Consider the following 24319-nt stretch of genomic DNA (forward strand, 5'->3'; position numbering starts at 1 on the left):
TTCCTCGGGCAAGACACTTAACGACAATTGCTCCAACCCAGTGGTCACTAATGGGTTGTCCAAATTATCAGCCATACATAAAAAAATCCCCCCCAAAAAATAATTACCCACAAAGTAACATACATGGTAACTTGTAAGCTGGCACGTGGTGTATGAGCACCCGTGTTATAACGACTGTTCTTTTCCGGCCACGCGAGGATAAAGTAAGTTACATTCATTCATTCATTCATAAATAGAAACTCTCCCACTAAAAAAACAAATACACACGGTGACGAAAACTTAGCAATAAAATTAAAGTAAAATACCTGACTTGTTTCCAAGGACTGACTCCTCTGTTCTGTGAATTAGATCGAAGTTTCGAGTGTGGTGTGAATGGGGGTAATATGGGCGAATGTTGCATCTTTATCCGTTGCTATAAGACGACACTGTTAGCTTAATTTCTAAGGCACTTATATTAACAGTTGACACACCTACATAAAAACTAAGAAATTTTTATTACAATGGTACTCAATTATTTATTCATATAACATATATATATGTATATATACACATATATATATATATTCGTTTTGGGTTGTATGAAATGTCTCGTTATAATATATATATATATATAGGAATTGGTAGAGAACAATAATGTTTAGCTTAAGAGTAAGTATCACCAAGGTGTCTGTATTGACACACCCAACATAAAAATCCAGAAGTTTTCGTTGTAATAGTTTTTAATTATACTTAATTAGCCCTTTATATAACTTATATATATAGGCTACAAATGCTGTAACTTTTTTAGTTGCTATATTAATTTCAAGACCAAGTAGTCTGACTTTAAACTATAACTATACATACAATAATGGTGAATTTATTGACACACCGAACATTAAAAGCATGAAATTTTTCATTACAATACTTTTAAATTGCACTTACCCGTTTATATAAATTATCTGACCCACTTAGTAAATAAACTCAGTAATTGCCATACAAGATTACAATTTCCAAGTAAAACAGTAATTGTAATAGAAAGTTACAATTTTCACATAAACCACATTTGTTACCACATCGAACTAAGATCTTATTCTGATACTTACAGTTATAATATCTTGTGCTGGCGACACTGTAGGTATCATATTCGTAGGTTTATGTTGAAGCATGCTTACACAACAAGAGCTATTATTCTAGCGAACTTAAGAACAGAGTTACCCTATATCTATATATATATAAGCCTGGTTCTAATGTTCGCTCTTCTACGTAGTGTAAATAATTTAGCCAAGTTTACAGTCCACAAAACTGCAGTAAAGAAACTGACATATGTCGCGTGTATTAAACCTCGCGTTGTAACCTCAGTGATTTAAAAGTCACTCTCTTTCAACAGTTGACACCTGACACTACTGTGTATATCGATTGGTCGGGTTTATTTATTTGTTGTCTTGTTCCAGAACTTGTAAAACTATCTGCCATACCCGCCTACAATAGATGACAACAATCAAAATATTTGGTAGCTTCATTCTACCACCTGAAGATTGTGTAATAAAAGCTACACCAGTAAATAAATACCCACAATATTAAAACGATAATTTAGGAGCTGCCTGAGTCTTAAATTATTTTAATTACCATTTTTTAAAATACCGATTTTTTTCTACGCTGCCATATGTAGAAATGTGACCAAATTTTTTCCTCGTACAAAAAGTTTAATTTTGTTGCAGAAATTAACTTACTGCAATAAAATAAATATTTCCTTAAAAAAATTTTTTCAATTATTTTTTCGTAAAGTGCCCCTAACCCTTATTCTAAAACTAATTGAAATCAAATGGAAAAACTTCACTAACTGGTTTTGGTAATGATTTTATTGCGACCACAATGACATCATCGCTTATGACATCATCACTTGTATGAATTAGCTTTATGCTTGGGAAGAAATTGAAACGAGTCCGGTACTTTTCCCAGTAGCATTTCACTGCAAAATAAAACATAAATGTAAAATTTTTATTACTTAGACATATTTAAACAGTAAAATTTATTTGGGTAGTTACCAAAAATTCATAAAAGACTACGTAAATGATTAAATGTATTAAGTTTATATTGAGACTTGTTCTAAAAATCAGTTTCATGTACCTAATGTACAGAAGTATTACACCAACCCACCTTATTTTAACCCAGTCATTGGAGTTTGCGCTTCCCATTAAAGTTTCAAGGTCGTTCCTCCCAACATAGTAAGGTGGTCGCTCGTTTATTCTCTGTGGCAATCTCTCCAATAAACCAACAGGAATATATCTGGTGTAAAATAAGTTACATAGCATATGAAACAATACCAAATGGTATATTCACCCACAAATTGCTGCAACCTGCAACCCGGTGCTTTTAAGTTGTCTAAATTGTCAGCCATACCTTACAAAAAGTAAAAAATCCCTTAAAATTAATCACTTACAAAGATACATGTCTGGTATCTCGTAAGCGGACATGAGGTGTAAGAAATAGAACACCGTGTTATGACGACATTCATTTAAACCCCACACAAGACGTTTAGAAAACATTGCAAGTATAATATGTCTGACAGCAATAGTTGGTTTTCACTGATTTCTTAAACCAACCAATCCCTAGGATTTAGACCAGGATTGGGGTAATAGGCCAACTGTGGCCTAAATCCTAGGACCCATTGCATGCTATGCTGGGGGACCTCACCCATATAGAATAGTATGCTAAGTGAATTATAAAAAAAACACACATAATAAAAACTCACCGATGCAAAAAGGAAAGCCACTCAAGTAAAAACCTCCGTGTGTTTTCCACCCCCCTTGTGTCTGACCCCCAGTGGACAAAACCTTCATTAACGAACTGTCGCAAAATATCAAGTCGTTCACCACTAGAAATATCCCAATCTCTTCTTTCTTTTATCTCCGTGAATACCCAAGGTTTGATTAACGCTCCTCTAAAAAAGTATCAATTCTTTTTTAAAAAATTATTTAACATATATAATATACATATTTAAAAAATAAAAAATTCTCACAAAATTTTATAACTGTAAAATTTAAGTTTATTTTATATTGTTAGGCCAAGAATTGCAAACTATTGTGCTAGTAGTGTTCAATAACATTTTCTGACTGAGTCATTACAAATTAACAATATAGAACAAATTTATATTTTATAATATTTTATAAGTGTGTCTACAGTACTTTTAGTTTAGACAAAGATCAGCATAAATTGTTTCAAACACAATCAGGATATTTTGATGATATGTGCTAAAGCTGTCCCATCTTACCCCCACAGTACTATTATATTAACTAGAAATTTAAAAAAATCAGAACTAAACGTAACCATGTCACTTTGTAATCAAAACACATAAACCAAAACAGTATATTACATAAAATATAAAATTCAAGCAAACAAATTTTATTATTACTATTCTGTTTTAACTGATATTAACTTGTTCATGGTGGTTCTTAAAAAGTGAAGAAAAATACTTTTATCAAAGTCACAGAAATAAAATATTACCTTGCAATCATGACACCAGACACCGTAGTGTTTTCCATGACTGACATATAATCGTGGTAAGACAGAATATCTCCGTTACCAAACACTGGCATTGGGTCAGCAAGTGCCGCACATTCACTGATATAACCCCAGTCTGCAGCCTTCGTGTATCTTGCTTCACGTGATCGACCGTGAACCTGTCACGAAAAATCACATGAAAACATTTAATGAAAAAGTTTCATGAAATTCACATGATATAATTCATGGAAAATTATCATGATGCAAAATATATAAAAAAAATTCATAAATTCATGAAAAAGTACTAAAAAAATTCACAAGACGAAATTCGTGAAAAAATATCATGATTTGAAATTTACCCAAATAAATTGTTTGATTTTAAATATGGTACATAAATTCTAAAAAATATACAGACCTCTTCTTTAATGACTCTATGTGCAAACTATTAAATACACACAGTATCTCATTTTTGGTTGATTGAAAATAAGTAAAAACAACACACTTTCAAACCCTATTTGAAGCACTTACAGTTGTCATAGCAACTCCATAATCCCTCAGCTTTGGCAATATGTTGTGAGCGCAATTCTTTTTCGTTTCAACACCAGCTCTTACTTTACAAGTAAGAGGAACATCAATGCTTCGGTTCATGCAGTTCACGATGTCGAATAACTTGTTTGTGCGTCTCATGAGGGCTGAACCTGCTCCCTGGGTTAATTATAGAATTGTTGGTATTTTCTATTCTATATGAGTGGAAAAAAATTTAGTGCACATTTCGAAAACAAAATTTTTAAGGTGTTTGTCAAAATAACTGTATGTGTGCCTCATGGGGGACGAACCTGCACCCTGGGTCAAGGTAATTATTGGTATTTTCTATTCTATATGTGTGAAAAATGTATATATTCAATGTACACATCCGAAAACAAAACTGTTAAGGTGTACGTCAAAACAACTGTAAGTTATCGCTGTTATGCTCTCTTTGGCACATGCACAAAAAAAGTAAAAAAAAAATCAATTTGTCATGCTAAAAGACATTTAAATAGTATTAAAAGCAGGCTGTTTTGTAACAATAAATCTATTGAAACCAACCTTTTTATAAATGAGATCAATGGGACATCCCATGTTAATGTCAATGAAATCAACTTCACAAGTTTTGGAAATAAGTTCGGCACACCTTGACATTGTATCGGGGAAGGCACCACAAAGCTGAGAATAAATATTTAATGAAATATATACTAGAGTGACTATCTGCAGACAGTACACAAGTAAATTTGCCAGTAAATTGTATTTAAAATAGTATATACTATAGTAGGATTCGGGAAGATGGGACACCTTTAGCACATAATATCCAAATATCCCAAATGTCTTTTATCCAATAACGTTCTATGAGAGAAGTTAGACAACCTCTATGGTTGAAGGCCGTCACGCAAACCTTCTTGCCACAGCGTCGGTAAGTCTCTTTCCGTGGTCACCAAAGCATAAAACTCAGCCTACCTGAACTCCGAAAATATCTTCACACGGATGTCTCTTCATGAGTGCCCACTCTCCACCCTTAGCTTGCAATACATTGGTAGCTACAGCCATCTCCCCACATGTAATGTCCGCTCCTAATCGCTTGCATACAACTCGAAATGGTAGGTTTCCACACTGAAAGTGAATGTAAATATATATGTATAATGTATATTACTAAAAAAATACCTTTGTTAAGGCCTAAACCAAACTATTAAGACTTAATTTTGCCCAAAACTAATTTACAAATAAAAGTTTTGTTAAAGGGAAATTGAAAATGTAACCATCATAAGTCCAGTTTAGGGATAATTACAAAATCTCACTGTTGTCAGTGGCGCCAAGTACAGCTTGTCACGAAAATCAATTGTTTTCTTTTCAATGGTTTTGAGTGGAATTAGATCAGTATCGAGAACGCATCCATGTTTGTTTAGAACATCTTCACTTGTAGTTATATCACCCGTTGTGACAACAGTAGTCACATTTTCTTCATTACCAACATTTTCAGGGATTTTTTTGGCGTTTTGATCAAGTTTTCGTGCTTTTGCTTTGCTACTTTCTTTTACAGCAGTGTCCGATTTTGAGAAATCAAATTTTCTTTTGCGCAATTGAAGTTGTAAATCGCGAGGGAGGACATTTTTGATCTTAACACTGTTTGTTTTCAGTTTTTCTTCATCAACTTTGTTAACGTAACCTAAAATTGAAAATATTCTGTTACTTCTACCAGGCATAATGCAAATAATTTTTAGTGGTAGAACTGGTATAGACAACACAGTGTATTTCCTTCGTTTTAACACATTTCCTGATAAGGTCTTGACGGTGGTAGACGAAACAGCGGAAATACAGTATGTTTTTTACTTTTTTATATCATATAAGCCTCTAAAAGTTGATTAAAAATTAAAAATACTAAAAACGAGATTTTAAAACATTATAGGAAAAATTGATAGAACAGAGAGTGTAATTTATCAATGGTTTGTCCTTGGCAAAAACATGTGTGATAAAGTGTGTGGTCTGTGGTGTGGTGTTATTATGTCATTCATTACTAATGTCGCCTTTCCTGTCACGTTCACATGACAAATGCCAGGAAATAAAATAACCACCACGCTGTAAACAACTTAACAACCCATAAAGTTATAATATATATAAGCGGGTAACAATAACATAACGTAAAATATAGTAGGATGGGGGAAGATGGGACACCCTTAGCACATAATATTCAAATAGCCTGATCATGTTCTAAATAATTAACAACGGTATATGGGAGTCGTGAGGATATAGTTTTATAATTCTTTGAATATTCTTCGTTTACTACTAAAAGGGACGAGAAAATAGAGTCAAAATGTGTCTCATCTTCCCCCACCCCACTATAATTTTAATTTATCTCCTTAAAAACGATAGCGAAGATCATGTTATTTAAAGAATGAAGAGAAGAGAATTAATTACAAAACGACAGTTGGTAAACCGACTATGGAAAAAAGTGTGGGGAAGGGTGTGAACTAAAAAGCGTGGCCTTCGCATCCATACTTTTAATAGTTGTTATATAAAACACCAAAAAAACACTGTACTATTTTGAAATGCCATATTTTTTTCTAAAAAAATAAAGTATGTTGCATGTAATTACAATATTATTTTGTTTCTGACTCCAAATAAAACGAATAAATGAAAATCTAAGTTTACGGCGTTTGCAAAATCTTAGTGGTTGAAGTAATATGTCACCCCCACTTCAGTATTTTACAACCAAATATAAACAAACTAAATTCAATTTACCTTCATTAGTTTTCTCAACATGATCTCTAGCAAAACGGCAAGTAAACGAATAATTGCATTTCCCGATAGTTTGGAAAGCAAAACATTTTTCTCCAAGATCGTCAGGTTTAAGTTCCATGTATTTTCCTATGTCATGCAGATACTGACACTTTTCGCCGAAATGACAATAACCTTTTTCAGAAATCTGTGAAATTATTAACAAATATATATATATATTACATTCTAATTGAATCTTATTTATTACCAAAAGAAAATAAGGTAGAATAGCCGAGAAAGGCATTAAATGGTTTAGCAAATTCTAAACTAAACAGTAAACACACAAATATTTACATTATTTCAAATTTAAATTTCGTGAATAATTTGTAGAATTCCTTTTTTTAAAAACTTTAAAAAAATTCTCACTACAGGTAGAATAGTTGTGGAAAACATTTATTTGTTAAAAAAGTTTCAACCACATTATTTTATCATTTAAATATTTCTTAAATAAATTAAGGATTTTTTTAGATAATTTAAATATAAAAAGTTAAAAACATCTTACTTTACTAGGGCACAGCTTTAGTGAAAGTTGTTCTTGTTTCGGACGAGGTCGGTTTTTATTTTGGCCACGAGGTTTCTTCCTTTCGCGATCTCCATTAGATGATTTGATCTGTTTTAAAATAGAAATATTATAAATAGGTTGTTTCATAAACCTGGATTGACATTCTCGTCTACTGACTTTTTTTATGTTTAGTCGGCCGACTAAGTTTTGGTGCATAACTTATGACAGAAGTTAGCCACTAGTCGGTCAAAATTTAACCACTAAGTTTTAGTCGGGCAATTAAAAAAAAAATTCAATTTGGGCGGCGACCAGTTTAGTTCAGTAGACGAGAATACCATCTCTGGCTAATCCAGAGTTGTGGTGAGGTATCTGCCTCTAGCCAACAGCATACGGTTTCGCTACTATACTATTATGGACTTGTGTGTCTTTCGTCAAAACACTTAACTGTAATTACTCCAACCCAGGGATCACTTATGGGTTGTTAAATTGCCATCTATACATTCCAAAAATAATCACCCGCACAGTTACATAAGTGGTGAATTATAACGTTGCCCCTCCCATGCAAGGATAAACAAGTTACATTCATAACAATTACTTCAGAATCAGCCGAAGTTTCTTCTTTGGTTTCTTCTGCCAACGGTTTTACAGTCTGTTCCACAAGTGTTGGTTTCGAGGTCACGAACCTGAATTTAAAAGTAGAATTACTTCTTGTAAACCAGTGACAGGCATTCAAACCATGGTTCATACTATAAGTAAATGCCTATTCTTGTCGTAAGTGCGCAAATACTGTTTATATGAATGAATATTGTAAGATTCACTATTTTAACCTTGCAAAGCACCTTTAGGAATTAGAACACTAGTGTTTTGTAATGTAGCTTGTGTCCGCATTTTACAACTTTTTGTTTGGTTAAATTTTATTACGGCTGTTTTGGGCAACTCATTAGTAGCTACTGAGTTAAATCAGTTGTTGATCGTTTTGTGAAACGACTCTCACATCCTCAGTATTGACAACATAGAGATACAAACAACTGGTTAAGTATTGTGCAACAGTGAAGGCCAATCAATCTATAATTATTAAGTCTTGCGAACGACACCCTTCACATCCACCGTGGTGGCAATACTGGCAATAATGAGCTTTAAACCCAAATCCTTTGGTTTAATACTGATTACTGGGCCATGACAATTAACAAACCAACATACAGGATATATTGACTTACTCTTTTTTAATTTGAGCAGTTCCATCGCTGGCAGATGATATAAAACTGACATATCTTCCTTCAGTCATGTTTTATTACACAACGACCTAATCAAATCTAAATGTATAACCAACAGTTTATTACAGTGTATAAGAGTGCAGAAAACAATAACTTACAAGGTAAACTTTTTTTATATAGATAGTAACATACAATGTAATTTCAAAATATAGGTTTAAATATAATGTCTACAGAATTTCCTAAAACAGACGCACTCGAGTTTTTTCTATAAATTTTTTAGGTAAACTGATATTTTCGTAAGAAACATAAATGAACAAACACATATATTATATGTTTTATAAATAAATATATATAACAAAGTGCATCGAACATTCAATATGAATATTGTAAAAATATGTAAATATACTCTTCTGTTCAATGTGAACATTTAAAACTTTTTACAAAATGAGCGAAAGGTTAAGTTTTAAGAACATTTCATTTATACTGACAACAATCATTTAACCTCTAAAATGATCAAAAATTAAAAAGATCATTTGTTTCAAAACTTTAACACCATTTCACTGAATAGTGACTACTTTTAATATTTTTTGGTCGATTTAAACAAAATGATAAGAAATTAAAAGATCATCTGTTTCAGCTTCTCCATAATTTCCGTTCCACTTTGCCAAACGATGACTTCCGCATCCACCTGATTCATACTAGGAGTCCTCCTCGACTTCCGGATCATTTTATCCAACATAAACCCTGCTCTTGGGAAGACAAAGTCATCGGAAGAGAGATTAATTGAAGCGCAAAAGTCGTTCGAACCATCCCCGACGTAACATATAGAGCTGAAAACCTCGCCCTCGTTTTTTAGTCTTTTTATGAACTCACGAATCAAAACTCCTTTGCACATATTCACGGGACACTCCTCATGATCATGTGAGTGGCACGGAATCACGCAGACTCTTCCATTATCTTCCAGTAAAGCTTTATTCGTAAAGATCTCTGAAACGACATTTTCCAACCCATATTCTTCCAGGAGAGTTTCAATATAAAAGCTGTTTGCATCGGACATAATTACAACTTTAAACTTTTGTGGATTTTCACCAAGAAACTTAAGCAGCTCCACCATGCCACTTACAAGCTGCATTTTCCTTAACTCTGCTGCCATTTCTTGGACTGTAACCCCATTTTCGAAAAGATGGTTTAAAAACGAGTTCACCAGCTTTGTCCAGTTTCTTGTTTGCTCTGTGCTCCATAGTTTTGCAGCCTCAGCCTCATCCGTAACCATATCCATGACCACCGTATCCGTGTTACCTTCCGAGATGGTGTTGTCAAAATCGAAAATCACTAAGTGTTTGTGAGACATTTTTTCTTAAATATTTTCAACTTATTTTGAAAAAATTTCTTGAATTTCACGGTAAGAAAAATTAAAAACGAGTACGTCTATAATTTGCTTTATATATAAACATAAATACTATTTCCTATTCAAGTAGGTTACACCGTTGTTTGGTAGGTTACACCGTTGATGTATACCACGTCATTTCCATTTAGCTGACACAGCTTCTCTTTATAAATACGGTGATAACATCGCAGATAGAACACGCGCTGCACGGCGCACGCGGCTGTCAATCACTTATCAGCTGTGTTTGCAGTGATGTCCATACGATTTTTACTTGGTATTTTTTTGGTGATGACAACTTAAAAGACACTAAAAACGCAGATGTTTATTTTTAACAAACAGAATATACGAAAATATAGATAGAGCTACTTAACTGCTTATAAAACTCGTTGCTTGAAAACAAATGTATATGTCATTAATTTTCGAACGAAAGCAACTGCTCCGATTAAAATACAATTTTAAAAGATTTCACAGTAACAACGGTAAAACAACAGTAAAACAACGGTCGTGTAACTTTAAATATGATTTTTTGACACTATATAATTCACTTTATATTATAATATAGGTTGCGAAAATGATCTAAAAATGCCTTTCTTTGGTGCGGGTGGTCGTTGGTTTGACACGACCCTAATATAGCCGTTCATACAATCGAATATTTTATCTGTGCCTTCTGCAGCTGAAACCTCGTCGAACAAAACGGAGTGTAGTCCCGCGGAATCTCTGCCCGTAGATGTATGGATACACCTTCGACACTGCGAAAAACGATTTGTAAATAATCTTTTAGCGGCTTAGATGGCAGACGAAACGTCGGAAGTATAAAATACGCTTTTTATACCAAACAAACTTCTAAAATGATATTTACGTTGTGGCCGGTAAAAAAAGAAAAAAAAGTTTTGTAGTTTCAGTTTTTCCAATTTATACAAACATATACCTCTAAATCAATTTTGTTTCCGAGCAAAAGAATAGATTTTTTGTGCCCGTTGCAAGACGCTGCGGATTCTGCGCTTACATCTAATTTCAAGTTTTTTACAGAACTGATAAAGTCATTTGCGAATTCAAAGGATGTCGCATCGCCCACGTCATAAACAACTACTATTCCGTTCGCGCTATCCAAATTCTCTCCATCAAAAGTTACTTGTGCACTGCCGCTAACCTGAGTAAAACAACACCTGGCGTAATGGCTTTGCCATTTCTTGAGTTTTAAGGCAGCATAAAACACTTTGCGTGAATTTAAGAACATATAGAGAACATACACAATCGCAGATACATACAAATTTGACCTATATAGTAGGGTGGAGAAAATGGGACACCTTTTCAATCCATTTTTATTTCAATTTAGTAGTTACCAAACATTCAACGATTTTTGTTATAAAACTGTATCCTCACGACTCCCATAGACCGTAGGAAACAAAGAACATTTAAAGAATTATAAAATGCTATCCTAAACACAATCAGGATATTTGGATTTTATGTGCTCAAGGTGCCACATCTTTCCCTATCCTACTATATAACAACAGCAAATTACTAGTGGACAACTGGTGTCACGAAACACAACCGGGAGGGGGTTTTTGTTCGAAATCGCGAAGTTGTAATCGTATGTCATGTTCTTGCCAGAAATGTATTCACCAATATATCGCTTTGTAAGAAATCGCACAAGAATAGCTGAAAAGATCCGTTGCGATTCATTAATATAGTCCATATATACAGTAGGGTGAAGGAAGATGGGACACCTTTTAACTCCATTGTCTCGTCCCGTTTAGTAGAAAACAAAGAACATTCAAGATATCATAAAACTATATACTCACGACTCCCATAGACCGTTGTTAATTATTAAAAACGCGATCAGGATATTTGGATATTATGTGCTAAAGGTGTCCCATCTTCCCCCACCCTACTATTATAGTAAGGTGGGAGAAGATGGGCTGCTTTAGCACATTCTCGACCCAATTGGTAGTAAACAAAGGGCATTCAAAGAATTATAACACCGTATCCTCACGACTCCCATATATGTAGACCGTTGTTAATTGTTTAAAACAAGATCAGGATTCAGGATATTTAAGTATTATATGTGCTAAGTTGTCTTTTATAAAATTTATATAGTAGAGTGGGGGAAGATGGGACACCTTTAGCACATAATATCTAAATATCCTGATCGTGTTTTAAACAATTACTAACGGTCAATATGAGTCATGGACATATAGTTTCATAATTTCTTAAATGTTCTTTGTTTACTACTAAACGGGGCGAGAAAATAGAGGTAAAAGGTATCCAATCTTCCCCCACCCTTAGTGTGGGGTAAGATAAATACCGTTAGCATTTCAAATTGTTTCCCGTCTGAAGATGTTCCATCTTCCCTACCCTTTACATACGAATTAAATATTAAAAGTTCTTACCTGTCTTACCAACATTGTGCGCTCCAGCAAATAATATGTTGATTGGCTTTGGTTTACTCGAATTACTCAGCAGTTCTCTGGCGTGCGTTAAACTAAATTAAATAAAGTCAAGTCATTATACAGAATCACCCACAAAGCAACATACGTGGTAACTCGTATAAGGTGCTGGCAAGAGGTGTATCAACACCCGTGTTATAACGACTGTCGTTTTCCAGCAGCGCGAGGATAAAAGTAAGTTACACAGATTCGTTCCCATTTTTAACATGGTCACTGCACTCTTAATGTCTGCAACCTTAAAACCTTCTCAGCTTATTCAAGTGAAACGTGAAAATGGAAAGCAGTCGCAACATATCCCGCAAAAAAATTTGAGAAAAGTACAAACTTTTGGTGTCCTCACTTCGCAGTTTTCACTGCTCCGTACGCTTTAAATTAACACACTCTCACAAACTTACAAATTTTTCCTAATAGGTTCGGAACGTCTTAAATTGGTCACCGTTCTTTCGCCCTTTTCATTTTTCTGATTCATTTCAGCAGATGAGCCAGGTCGCAGAAGATTCAGCGAAAACATGTTTTTTTGTTCAAAATAAATAGCAAGACGAAGTGCAGGGATTTATATAGTCGAAGGCCGTTGTTTTTTTATAAAGGGCAGCATAATTGGGTGTTTGCGTTTTAAATAAGCATGCGTGCAGTGCTGTGCAACTGTCTTAGCTCTGTAAAGTCGATATTTAAATAAAGAAATTTTGATCTTACTTTAAGTCGGGCATCTGTGTATTGTCAATTAGATTCAGAATAAGATTCACCGGGAGTCAAAATTGGAAGGCAGCAGAATCGCCACGAGGACCAACTAGGAGGCTGTGACAAGATTACTGTACAATTATAAGTCGATAGATAACAAGCTAAGGCAGGTGCATTATCAACTCACCCCTTGGAGCAAAGGCTTGACATGCCACCGTGTATTGATGTGGGCGTGTGTGTCGTTGGGAAAGACAATCACGGCAATTGCTTCAATCCAGTCGTCACTAATGGGTTGTCTAAATTGTCAGCCATACAAAACAATCACTCTTAGAGTTACATACGTGGTAACTCGTAAGCGGGCACGAGGTGTATAAAACAGAACACCCGTGTTGTAATGACTGCTGTTTCCACACCATACGAGGATAAACAAACTACCTTTATGCATTTAAACGTATGTGGTGCAGAATAGCGAGGTATTTGGTAGGTAAGAGACGTCCATTTTATAACTCTCGGTGGATACCGAGTTGTAATACTATCGGTAACATATTATCTCATACTTCCTAATCGTGTTTTACCAGGATACGATATTATATTCCTGTAAATATTCCTTCTTCATTACCCTATATGGGACATAAAAAGAATGAAAACATGGACCATTTTACCACAACCTACTATATAGTAGGGTGGGAAAAGATGGGACAGCTTTAGCACATAATATCCAAATACCTGATCGTGTTTTAAACAATTAAAAACGATGTATTAAAGTCATAAGAATACGGTTTTATATTTCTTTAAATGTTCTTTGTTTACTACCAAATGGGACGAGAAAATTAAATTAAAAGGTGTCCCATCTTCCCCGTCCACTATATATATACCAGTAACAAACAATTGGTTGAAATAAGTTAGGAATTTATTGCACAACTTTCCGTCAACTTTATGCAAAGTACATTGCGCAATGAATCGGCATAGAAACAATACAATTAGCTGTCAGGTTACGGGAATAAGGAAGACAAAACTTCCGATAAACCAGATGACATCTAGCCATAAAGACTTTGTATATAGTAGGGTGGGGGAAAATGGGACACCTTTTCATTCTGTTTTTTTCGTTCCATTGGGTAGTGAACAAAAATATAGAATTATAAAACCGTATCATCACGACTCCCACAGACGGTGGTTTATTGTTAATTGGATATTATGTGCTAAAGGTGTCCCGTCTTTCCCATCCTACTATATATGGGGTAAAATGACCACGAAAAACGAAAAAAAAAATTAAACTAGAACTGAGCGGAAATGCTTTTTGTACCACAAGAGCTAAAAAACCACACATTCTATTCAATAGAACATTCGATTTTCACCAGCATATGCTTATATTAAATCAAGAAAAAAATGTATCGCAAAAATCAAGTAAAAATTCCATAAAATACAGAAATGTCTCGAGGGAGCTGATAGTTCAACTTGAATTATTTTTATTTGTAAATAAAATTATCAACATTACAAATGTTAAGAATTTTACCAAATGGTATAAAATGAACCCCACTGTATACTATTTTATGTAAATTTACTGTTTTTTTTTAACAGGTTTGTATAGAACAAAATTAGAAATGTTTATTGCAGATTTTTCTTAATATAACTCCATTTTTGAACACTTTGCTGTGACTAATGCTCAAAAGTTTCAATTTTTTTTTTGGTAGAAGAAAATATCTAAAAAAAACGAATTGGATTTGTCCACTTAGTATAGTATCCTATGTGGGTTAGGTCCCTCTGCGTGGCATGCAATTGGTCCTAGGATTTTAGCAAGGATTGGCTTATTCCTCCAAGTGAAGATACTACATCACTATATTGTTGATATATTACAACCTGCAGGGTGACATGCCATGGATCCTATGTCGATATGTTATGTTTGAGCAGGCTGTGGCAATTGTAATGCGGGGAGAACTGAGGCAACGTGGTTCAACCATAAGTTAGCGCAAGTTGCGTGGTAGTTCGACCCACCGTAATTTATCTGACTACCTTTCATGGCAAGTAAGCAGACGCCACAAACGCAGGTGCTTTCATTTTTAGCTACAACCTCCAATTCCTGCAAATATTTAGAACAACAGATTTACACCAGCGAACCCTAATTTTTGAATGCGTCTTTTTATACAAATATTATAAAATGGTTTAAAACTTGCTTTATTTAAAAAAAGCTTTAAATATCATACTTTTAAATATCATAGAAACCCCCAAAAAACTTTAAAAATCATATTTTATATAAAAAAAGAAACTAAAAAATGCATCAAAATTAAATTTATTTTTAAACAAGTTTAAACACAAAACGATTTTTTAGGCAAAAACCTCACCAGAGCCCCAGTGTATATACACAAACATAGATAAGGATCTGGTGCTATGAAAACATACCAAACAAAAATCAAGTCCAATCAATTGCATAATATAAGATGTATATTTAGCTAAATCTAAATGGCATCGTCAGCCTTTTATTCAAATAGAATTATACAAAAGTTACTTACATTTACACTTGCGTTGGGACAGAAAGACAGCAGATTGTTCCATGATAATTCTATTTGTTTATGAAGTTGTTTCAACTGAGAGATTTCCAATTTAATTTTGCGTGCGCTGCTGCAGATTCTGCGCGCAACTTGGTAAACAGCAGATAAGTCTGGAGAATAAATCAGTTTAGTAGTGGGTGGCCATAGACATGATATAACCATAACGATAGATTAACTGGGCATAACAATGGTCATAGCTTATAATGTTAAGGTGCTTTAGGTAATATGTGACTCCAACTTTTTAAAGAGGGCCGGCTATTTTAACGTCTCAAGTGTTTAACACCTCAAATATTAGTGTTTAGTGATGTATACGGGTATTCAGTGGTGCAGCCAGAAAAAAAGTAAGGGGGGATTTTAATCAAAATAAGTTTTGTTTTAATTTTTTTTAGGTTTAAAAGGGGGGTTCGTGAACCCCTAAACCCGCTCCTCGCTGCGCCACTGCGGGTACTTGTCATTAAATAGTACACGTACTGAAAAAGATATATTAGCTACTACTTTGCTTTTAAGCTGCAATAGAGAAGGTAGAAGGTTTTATTTATGTGTGAGGTCCTTGTCGAAAAACTGGGATTGGGCCAGATTTTTGGCCCATTGCCTCAACATCTAGAATGCAGAATCTTAAATGATTTACCTGAAATAAACCTTTGCCCTTTGCATGAATACAACACTTCGTTACAGACAGCGGGTGATTCAATTGAGCTCAAAGTTTCATTGGTTTGTAGAATAACTTCTAAACAAGCACTGAGACACAGCTCCCACTTCTCTGTGTATTCCCTCACATGATCAACCTGTCGTGTTTGAAGTTGCCACTCACTTTGCTCAACTGTGAGAGTTTCTGGGCGAGAAACAGATATTTTAAGGTATTTTTTATACATTATAAACTATTCCATTCTATGTGCGTGAGGTTGCGCAGCATGCCACGCCGTGGGTCCTACGATTTAGGCTAGGATTGGCTCATTGCCCCAACATTGTATGTACATGCGCTTTCTATTTAATATAGGTGAGGCCCTACTGCACGGCAGACCATGGACCTGGGATTTAGGCCAGGATTGGCCTATTATATTTCTCTGGTTAATGCATTTTAAGCTAAAGCCAAATTTGACTTGGTCCAATTACAAAAATATCTTATTTTCGCTGGACTGTGGACACAGCACACAATCTATGTTTATACACTGGTAACAACAAATTCAACACTCACTTGCTACCTTAGTGGCTCAGTATAGTGAGTATAATATCAATATATATTAATAAGTCTATTTTCATATCCAAGTGTAAACTATTTGTTGGGTGGTAAAAGTTAAACTTAAATTTGTTGCAAAATATTAAATGTCTTTAAAAAATAAAATTTAAAACTGCATTTCAAATACTAAATTAACAACAAATTTAACAAATATTGCATAAACTATTAATAAAATACTGTAACAATAAAATATTGTAACAAATTTATAAAATACAAAACAAAATATTCAACAGTACAGTACTAGAACATAAGATACCAACCCTCAAAATAATACTTTCTGTCCATACATGCGAGCCACTGGTAAGACTTATAAGCGCACAAACAAATGTTAAATGTTAAGTTTACTTGGCAAACAAAACGCTAGTGTGGGGAATGAATAGAACTTTTTCACGGTTGAATTATCAAGTGGTTTTTCATGAGTGGAGGTAGATGGCATATGGCTACCACTTCAAATGTTAACACTTGGGAAACATGGGGCTTGTGAATAGAATTGGCAATACACAATTACACACATTGTATATACTGTTGATGCCAGCCATTCATTGAGCGTCACTTTACCCTAATTATAACTTTCCCAAATACAAGTACACACGTCTATTGTATTTGTATAGATTTAAAAATTTGGTAAAACTAAATTTTTCAAGTTCAATAAGCTTTAATTTTTTAATGCAGACAAACACAACTATTTTAGAGCAAATTTAAACTTTATTCCAAGTACATTGCCTGAACTAAATAATTTTAGAATTTAATCTGCTTTTACAATAGTATTGATTTGTGTATTTTTTAATATGTATTGGTTTTAAACAAGCTTTAAAAAACGTAAAATATCTTTAACTTTATCCTAAAGCAGTTATATTATATCTGATAGTCAAATCTGACCTAAACCCCAAGTCCCTGACAAAGACCTCACCCACATAGAAAGAATATATTACATTAAAATTAAGATGTTCTCACCTGAATTATCTTCAAACACAGCGTGAACCACTTGTTCCTGTACCACATGCCCGTTGCTCCAAACACTGGCATCAAATTTTGGTTTAAGATCCGCAGTTGGGACTTCCTCATCTTGAACATCTTCTGGATACGGTTGGGAAGAATCTTGATCATCATCTTTATCTTCTGTGGACTCTTTTTTAACAATTTCCGGAGTGAAAAGTGAGTTTTTAAGAAAGTAGTCCGGGTCCTTTAAATTGATATTTTTAGGTGTAAAGTCTGGTTTGGTAGCAGGAATTGACTGGACTGTTTCAATAGGTTGATCTGAAACTTCGTTTTCCTCATTTTTCTTCTCATTGTTTGCGCCATTCAATGTTTCATTTTGATGGGTAGGTGCTTCAACTGTAACAGCAGCAGTGTTTCCAGATTCAGTAAAACTTGAAGCAGGTTTTCCAAATGTTTCATGTGGTGGGGATACTGAAAATAAAAAAGGTGGGTTTATAAAAGTAAGATTTTAACATTTCTACGAGTAAATGAATATCATTTATAAAATACAGGTGTCCTATTTCGTGGATTTTATGCCCATTTGATAATTACCAAGTATGTAAGATTGTGGATGATGTTTTATTACTGTATGGCTGACAATTTGGGCAATCTATTATTAGTAACCACTGGGTTAAAGCGATTACCGTCAAGTTGAATGTGGCATGGCACCCACGGCACCAGTGAAGATGCCCAGCACCAGGCAGTGTGCCACGGCACGGGTAAGAACTCATAAAAACTCACAAGGTGATTGAATGCCTTCCACTTTCTTCTGAAACGACGGACTTAGAGGAAACACTTGCTCATTCGATTTCTCATCTTTTTTCTTCTTTGAAGAAGATGGAAAAGTTTCAAATGGATCAAAATCGACCAGAGCCGAGTTCCCGCCGTTGTATTCGTCGAACTCATCATTTGTGTCAGGAGGCTGAATGTAAAGTTGTTACTTAACAGAGTGGGTACTTTTTGTGGACCTGGGGTAACCAATGGCAAGGGGCTGAGTGTATAGGGGTTATATTACTTAGCAGGGTGGGTACTTTTTAAGGACCTGTAGTTTAGACCAGATTTGACCCATTATATCAGCACTATGTCACCTTGACAGGTGGATCAATGTGAAGGTGCTACTTAACTGTAAGCAGGTGCTAACTAACTTAAGAAATACAAAATGCACTATAGTAGTGACAGACCAAAAATGGCTGACAACATGATATCAAGCACGGCAGCGCAGACAGACAAACATATAACACACAACTCATACTTATAATATTTAAATTTTCCCTGGGGTAATCCAACTTGGAAGATTATCAAAAAATGACTTATTATCATAAAGGCTTCATTTAAAATTATTCTTCCAAAATGGCAACTTTAGAGACTTTTCTAAAAAACTAAATCCCAGGTCTTTAAAGCCCATACAGAATAAAAGCGTAACCAAAGTGGTTATTTACACTATTTATTTAAGCCTACCACGTCAGGGGGAGGCTCACAGAAATCACCAAAGTCATCGTCATCGTCGTATAAGTCAAGTTTAACAGCAGTGTTTGTAGCCAGTGGCTTGGGTGAGACACTTCCTATAGACTGCTGCATAATTGTGTCCGAAATATTTGTAAACTCCAAACTTTTAACTGAGTTTGCTTCGGAATCTACAGTGTGGATGCCGAACTTTGTGCTGTTTTTTAAATCGAGGCTTAAGACTGAATTCGAGTCAGACTTAAGCTTCGAGAGAGCGTTGTTCATGTCGAGACTTTTGACCGAATTCTGGTCAGATTTTGTTGATACATTGTCGAACTTGGTGGAAAAGCTAGAGTCCGAAAAAGCTGCGTACTTGTCCTCAGCTTTTGCTATTTCTATGCTTTCAAGTAAATTATTCTCACTTTTTATTGCGGCAACACTGCTTTGTTTAAGAGACTGTGGCAGTGCAGAAAAAGAGGAAGATTTGTTTTTTTGCGCTGCTAAATTATCTGTAAACAGTGACTTCCATTCAACCTTTGCGGAAGAGAAGTCTCCAAAGTCATCGTTAGTGTCGCTTTCAACAGTAGGTGGAGCCGGAGAGCTGTTTGTGGCAGGAAATGTACTTGGTGGAGCTAAAGACCCGCTTGTGTCGGAAAAAATATCCGGATCACGGGTAAACAAGGACGAGTATGTGGGGGGCTCAAAATCAGGGAGGTTCGAAACTCCAGTGGTGGTTGGAGGGCTAACCATTTCGTTGCTGGTTGGAAGATTGAAGAAGGATGAGGTTGGTGCTTCATTGAAGGCTGAGTATATGTTCGGTGTTTCGTTTGCAGTTATTGGTTGGTGGGTAAGGGATAATATGCTTGCTGGGTGGTTTAAGTTGTGTGCTGGTGTTGTGTTCACATTTTGAGCTTTTGTTTCAAGTTTTATTTGAGGTAGGGATTGTGGGATAGTAGGTTGGAAGGTGTTGCCAGTCACAAAGTTGGTGTGAGTATTTTCAACAGGAGTGTTAAAACTTGGCAACACTGATGCTGTTACGGACTGGAAGTCTTGAAAATCGTCAAAGTCGTCTTCAAGGGATTTTGAATGGACAGTATCTGCTGGTGAGGGATTTGTATACACCATAGTTTGAGCTTCTGTGATTGGTTCTGAAGGGGTATTACTTCCATGGGGGTTAAATTGACCAAAATTTGTAGTTTGTTCATTGTTCATACTTGTAGATGGATATTGTTGAGCTGGGGGTACGTTGAGTGTTGGGAGGGGGGGTGATGGAAGATACCTTACCATGTCAACTGTTGGGTTAGTTTCTCCACCCTGTAGTTGAGTTGGGGTTTGTTATTTAAATACAACAACAATTAGCTATATATGTACTTTTATTATAAGGCAAACATAGATAGTTGTCATTTGTCATTCAAGTTGTAGTACTTAAACTATCTATTACAGTACAAAGTATCTATATATATTAGGCCTTATTTAAAAGTGTGTTGTAATTTGACATTTAAGCACAACAGCAAAAAGGAGGTATATATACTGTGTATAACTACTATTATTATTAGCAATTTTTTTTTGAATTTTATATTTTAAATCAGCACTTTTAATAATAGAACCCCAAATATAGGGGACAATTTTTAGTTTGTACTTTAAGTACAACAAAATACATATACTGTGTTGCATTAAAAAAGAATATTAAAAAGTAATTTTAGACATTTTATATTTTTTAAATTGGCACATCTAAAACAAGGCCCTGTCAGGCAATGACTTTTTCATGAAAGAAACTTTTTGAAAAAAGAAAGAAGATTAAACAGTAGCCTACCTGTGTTAGTGCTATTAAAGCGAGAAGAATGAAAAGTTCTTCCTGGTTTAGTCGGCCTGGGACCATTTTGTTGGCTTGGGACCATAAATGTCCCAGAGTTTCATTACTTAGTTGCGAACGCAGTAGAATAGGATGAACTTTGTTTGTGTCGATCAAACCGTCGCTACCAAGTGATGCTTCTAACACCTACATAGTATATCTCTATGACTCTATGAAACTATGTATACCACATGTATGATTCATATTTGTGTGGCAAACATAAAACAATATGTGTTATCATACATTTATACGGCTGATTTAATATATTTTTTACTTCTGCTACCAGGTACAATGTAAAAATCTTTTAGCAGCTCTTCTAGTATAAAATACATAGTGTATTCTACTTCCATCATTCCTTGATTAAGTGTCGTTGGATGGCAAACGAAACGTCAGAAATACACTAAGTTTTAATGTGTTTTCAATACCAGATTAGCAGCTAAAAGATCTAATTTAATAATAATCAAGTAGCCCCCTGCTTAAATTCATTTGATTTTGCATTTTGACCAAGATGTTTTAATTTTTACAAAAAATGTTTTATTTTGCATTTTGAAAAAATTATTTTGATTTTGCATTTTGACAAAAATGTTTGGATTTTGCATTTTAACAAAAATGTTTCATTTTGCTTTTCAACAAAAGTTGTTTCTATTTTACTTTCACCTGGTTATACAGCAGTGGTGCGAGTGCGATGTTGCTTATCCATGTTGGAGGTTGAACTGTTGGTGAAACCTCTACTTGATGTGGTGGTTCAACAAACGGGGCGACCACTGGCTGTTCAGCAACAACTGGTGGATATAAAATAATGAATTAATGTGTTTATCCTCATGTGACTAGAAAACAACTGTTGTTATAACACTGATGTTCTGTATTATACATATTGTGCCAGCTTACGAGTTACCACGTATCTAACGTATTTATCCTCGCATGGCGAGTAACAAGTCTGTCTTATGACTTGGTTGAGGCAATTGTATATATATATTGTATAGTAGGACGGGAAAAGGAGGGACACCATTATAACAAAATATCCAAACAACCTGATCATGTTTTAAACAATTAACAGCAGTCTATGGGCGTCGTGAGAATACGGTTTTATAATTCCTTGAATGTTCTTTGTTTACTACCAAATGGGGCGAATAGAATGAAAAGGTGCTCTACTTTTATATAAATAAACAACATTTACCTTGAAATTCCTCCTCGTTTACTTCTAATGCCGACCAGTTTGCAGCTTTCGAACTAACGTGAAGAATTTTGCTTTCAGGTCTTTTTGAAGGAGGTGGCTTCACTGATCTAAAGTGCTGTGAAGCTTGCTTTGGTTGGTTCAGATCAAGGGACGCAAGCATTTTGCTTTGTAAGTGGTTTGCTAAAATTAAGAGGGAGAGATATTATATACAGATGTTTAAAGTTCGAATTGATGTGTTTGGAAAATCTCAATTATTATTTTATTTTTTATCATGTATTAAATTATATTGCAGCAACTAAAGTTTGCTTTGTAAGTGGTTTGCTAAACTTAAGATGGGAAAGAATGAAAGATATTATATATATAGCTATATTTAAAGTTTGAATTGAAATGACAAGCTGTAAGGAGAATTGCCATATTTTAGCTTAAAAATCTTTCAGTTACTTTAAAAAACTCTAAAAATAAATTATACTGGTTAGACTATATTATATATTGATTTATTTCCTCAATTTTTTTGTTTAAAGAAACACAGTCACGATCTGATGCTACCAAATACCAAGTCCAGCAAATCATATGACATAGGAGATATTATTTCGCTTAAATGGCATCGTCAGTCTCTTGATCAAATAAACGCTACAATACAACACCAACCTTGAGGTTGCGTTGAAGCAACATTAGTTGTTGTACTAGCATGTTTGGGTGTAGGGGCAACAGCTGGTGCAAAGTCAGCAAAATCATCAACAACTGAAGCACTAGGTATTGGTGCGACTTGGTTTATAACAGGCTGGCTGGTTGTTTGTTGAGTTGAATGGCTTGGTGTTTGATGTTGTATAATTGGCTGTTGTTGGTTTGCTTGCAAGAAGTCACCAAAGTCATCCTAATTTTTAAGTTTTAGGAAAAATGTGGATTTGTGGTATTTCACTATCAATGGTGGTCACTTGGTAAATAAATTGGGTTGCTTGAAAAGTAAAAAACAAGGCAAACAAAAGTAAGAACGCGTTTAAAACTGCGGGTATAAACGAGGGTAAAAATAGACTTTGGCCTTAACCGATAAGTGAAGCGGTAATAATTTAATCAATGTACTCTACTTGATGTTTATGTACAAGGTATGGTTATGAACCAGGATACAGTACTGGTGTATCTTATCATGCTTAAGGCCCAGATTGGTTTATTAGAATATATACTACATAATATATAACATTATGAATTTATTATATCTAATTGTGGGCTAGTGTGGCCGTAAATAAATAAGTGATAATTCACCAAAAACCAATAAAATGTTAAAACAAATTCAAACAGAAGTGTACAGTGAAAAAATTATTTAAACTAAATCTGACTCTCAAACTAACAAATATACTATGATAATGAGCATGTTACTCACTACTTAATCACTATGGTAATAATTCAGCATACCTCGTTATGGTTGTTTGACTGCTGTGGTTTTTTAGATGGTGTCTGTTGTTTTGTTGTTGAGCTCACAATGTTGTTCATCATCGAGTCTATCGTTGTACGGCCAAAGTTGCTGCCTGTGACAAACATTGTTAAAATAATGAAAAGCATAAATAGTACTGGTGGTAAAGATTACATGAATATGACTGAATGTAAATTTTACAAAAAGGGTAATTTTTTGTGTGGCTGGGCAACGAGCCAACGACAGAAGTTATATCTGCACCTCATACCAGCTTACAAGCTACCGTGTTTGTTACTTTGTGTGTAATAAATAGCCTGGCATTAACATGAATCTAGGTTTTACCAGAAGAACAATTTACAAATTAAATATTATGTATTATATGGCCTATAAGATAAAATGAGTGATCTGTTTCATGCAGCTTGTGGTTGCTTACAAGTTGTGAATGCATGAATTTAACTTATTTTATCCTCATGATGCCGGAAAACGACAGTCACTATAACACGGTTTCCTGTTTCATACACCTCGTGTCTTCTTAGTGACCTGTCACTGGGTTAGAGGAAGTGTCGTTAAGTGTCTTGCCCGAGGACTCATGCCCCCACAATGAGAGCAGTAAGCGAGTGTTAGAGACAGTGACCACTTTGCCACAACGGCGGACAAGTTACAA

The 24319-nt window shown here is 34.7% G+C and overlaps 5 protein-coding genes across 6 annotated transcripts in view; all 5 read right to left on the bottom strand.

The window, feature by feature from the left end:
- Nucleotides 1-1507, bottom strand: part of LOC100178465 — a 7205-nt gene extending 5698 nt beyond the window's left edge. The window contains exons 1-2 of one of the 2 annotated variants that reach the window (XM_026840709.1): nucleotides 1083-1507; nucleotides 306-412 (exon numbers count right to left, since the gene is read on the bottom strand). In XM_026840709.1, coding sequence (XP_026696510.1) covers nucleotides 306-412; nucleotides 1083-1145 — 170 coding nt within the window. In that variant the 5' untranslated portion in view covers nucleotides 1146-1507. Of the gene's footprint in view, nucleotides 1-305; nucleotides 413-921; nucleotides 1062-1082 lie in introns of those variants that run through there. The other variant, XM_026840710.1, reaches the window with a different exon arrangement.
- A 359-nt stretch (nucleotides 1508-1866) lies between these two features.
- Nucleotides 1867-8602, bottom strand: zf(c3h)-5 (zinc finger protein ZF(C3H)-5; the record flags this gene model as incomplete). The annotated part of the gene is given in 12 exon segments (NM_001129857.1): nucleotides 1867-1948; nucleotides 2137-2265; nucleotides 2732-2920; nucleotides 3484-3659; nucleotides 4009-4185; nucleotides 4567-4683; nucleotides 4972-5124; nucleotides 5310-5677; nucleotides 6751-6934; nucleotides 7289-7396; nucleotides 7884-7971; nucleotides 8506-8602. Coding segments are annotated over 12 exon segments (1830 nt in total). The 5' UTR covers nucleotides 8574-8602.
- Nucleotides 8603-8606: 4 nt separating this feature from the next.
- Nucleotides 8607-10152, bottom strand: LOC113475804 (pyridoxal phosphate phosphatase PHOSPHO2-like). Its single transcript, XM_026840711.1, has one exon. The coding sequence runs from the start codon at nucleotides 9851-9853 to the stop codon at nucleotides 9119-9121; it is 735 nt and encodes a 244-aa protein (XP_026696512.1). The 5' UTR covers nucleotides 9854-10152; the 3' UTR covers nucleotides 8607-9118.
- Nucleotides 10153-10440: 288 nt separating this feature from the next.
- LOC108950927 (ras-related and estrogen-regulated growth inhibitor-like protein) lies at nucleotides 10441-13023 on the bottom strand. Its single transcript, XM_026840930.1, has 5 exons — nucleotides 12732-13023; nucleotides 12280-12371; nucleotides 11412-11548; nucleotides 10818-11039; nucleotides 10441-10638 (listed from the first exon to the last, which is right to left on the bottom strand). The coding sequence occupies exons 1-5, from the start codon at nucleotides 12845-12847 to the stop codon at nucleotides 10441-10443; spliced, it is 765 nt and encodes a 254-aa protein (XP_026696731.1). The 5' UTR covers nucleotides 12848-13023.
- Nucleotides 13024-13906: 883 nt separating this feature from the next.
- The window catches only part of LOC100183194 (synergin gamma-like), an 11304-nt gene continuing 891 nt past the window's right edge, over nucleotides 13907-24319 (bottom strand). Inside the window, exons 3-13 of the mRNA XM_002123677.5 lie at nucleotides 23658-23770; nucleotides 22896-23121; nucleotides 22248-22427; nucleotides 21728-21852; nucleotides 21032-21217; nucleotides 19234-20532; nucleotides 18517-18697; nucleotides 17752-18207; nucleotides 16189-16392; nucleotides 15522-15670; nucleotides 13907-15091 (exon numbers count right to left, since the gene is read on the bottom strand). Coding sequence (XP_002123713.3) covers nucleotides 14909-15091; nucleotides 15522-15670; nucleotides 16189-16392; nucleotides 17752-18207; nucleotides 18517-18697; nucleotides 19234-20532; nucleotides 21032-21217; nucleotides 21728-21852; nucleotides 22248-22427; nucleotides 22896-23121; nucleotides 23658-23770 — 3302 coding nt within the window. The 3' untranslated portion in view covers nucleotides 13907-14908. The remainder of the gene's footprint in view (nucleotides 15092-15521; nucleotides 15671-16188; nucleotides 16393-17751; nucleotides 18208-18516; nucleotides 18698-19233; nucleotides 20533-21031; nucleotides 21218-21727; nucleotides 21853-22247; nucleotides 22428-22895; nucleotides 23122-23657; nucleotides 23771-24319) is intronic.

The sequence above is a fragment of the Ciona intestinalis genome, chromosome 2 (genome assembly GCF_000224145.3).
Source record: "Ciona intestinalis chromosome 2, KH, whole genome shotgun sequence".
NCBI lineage: Eukaryota > Metazoa > Chordata > Ascidiacea > Phlebobranchia > Cionidae > Ciona > Ciona intestinalis.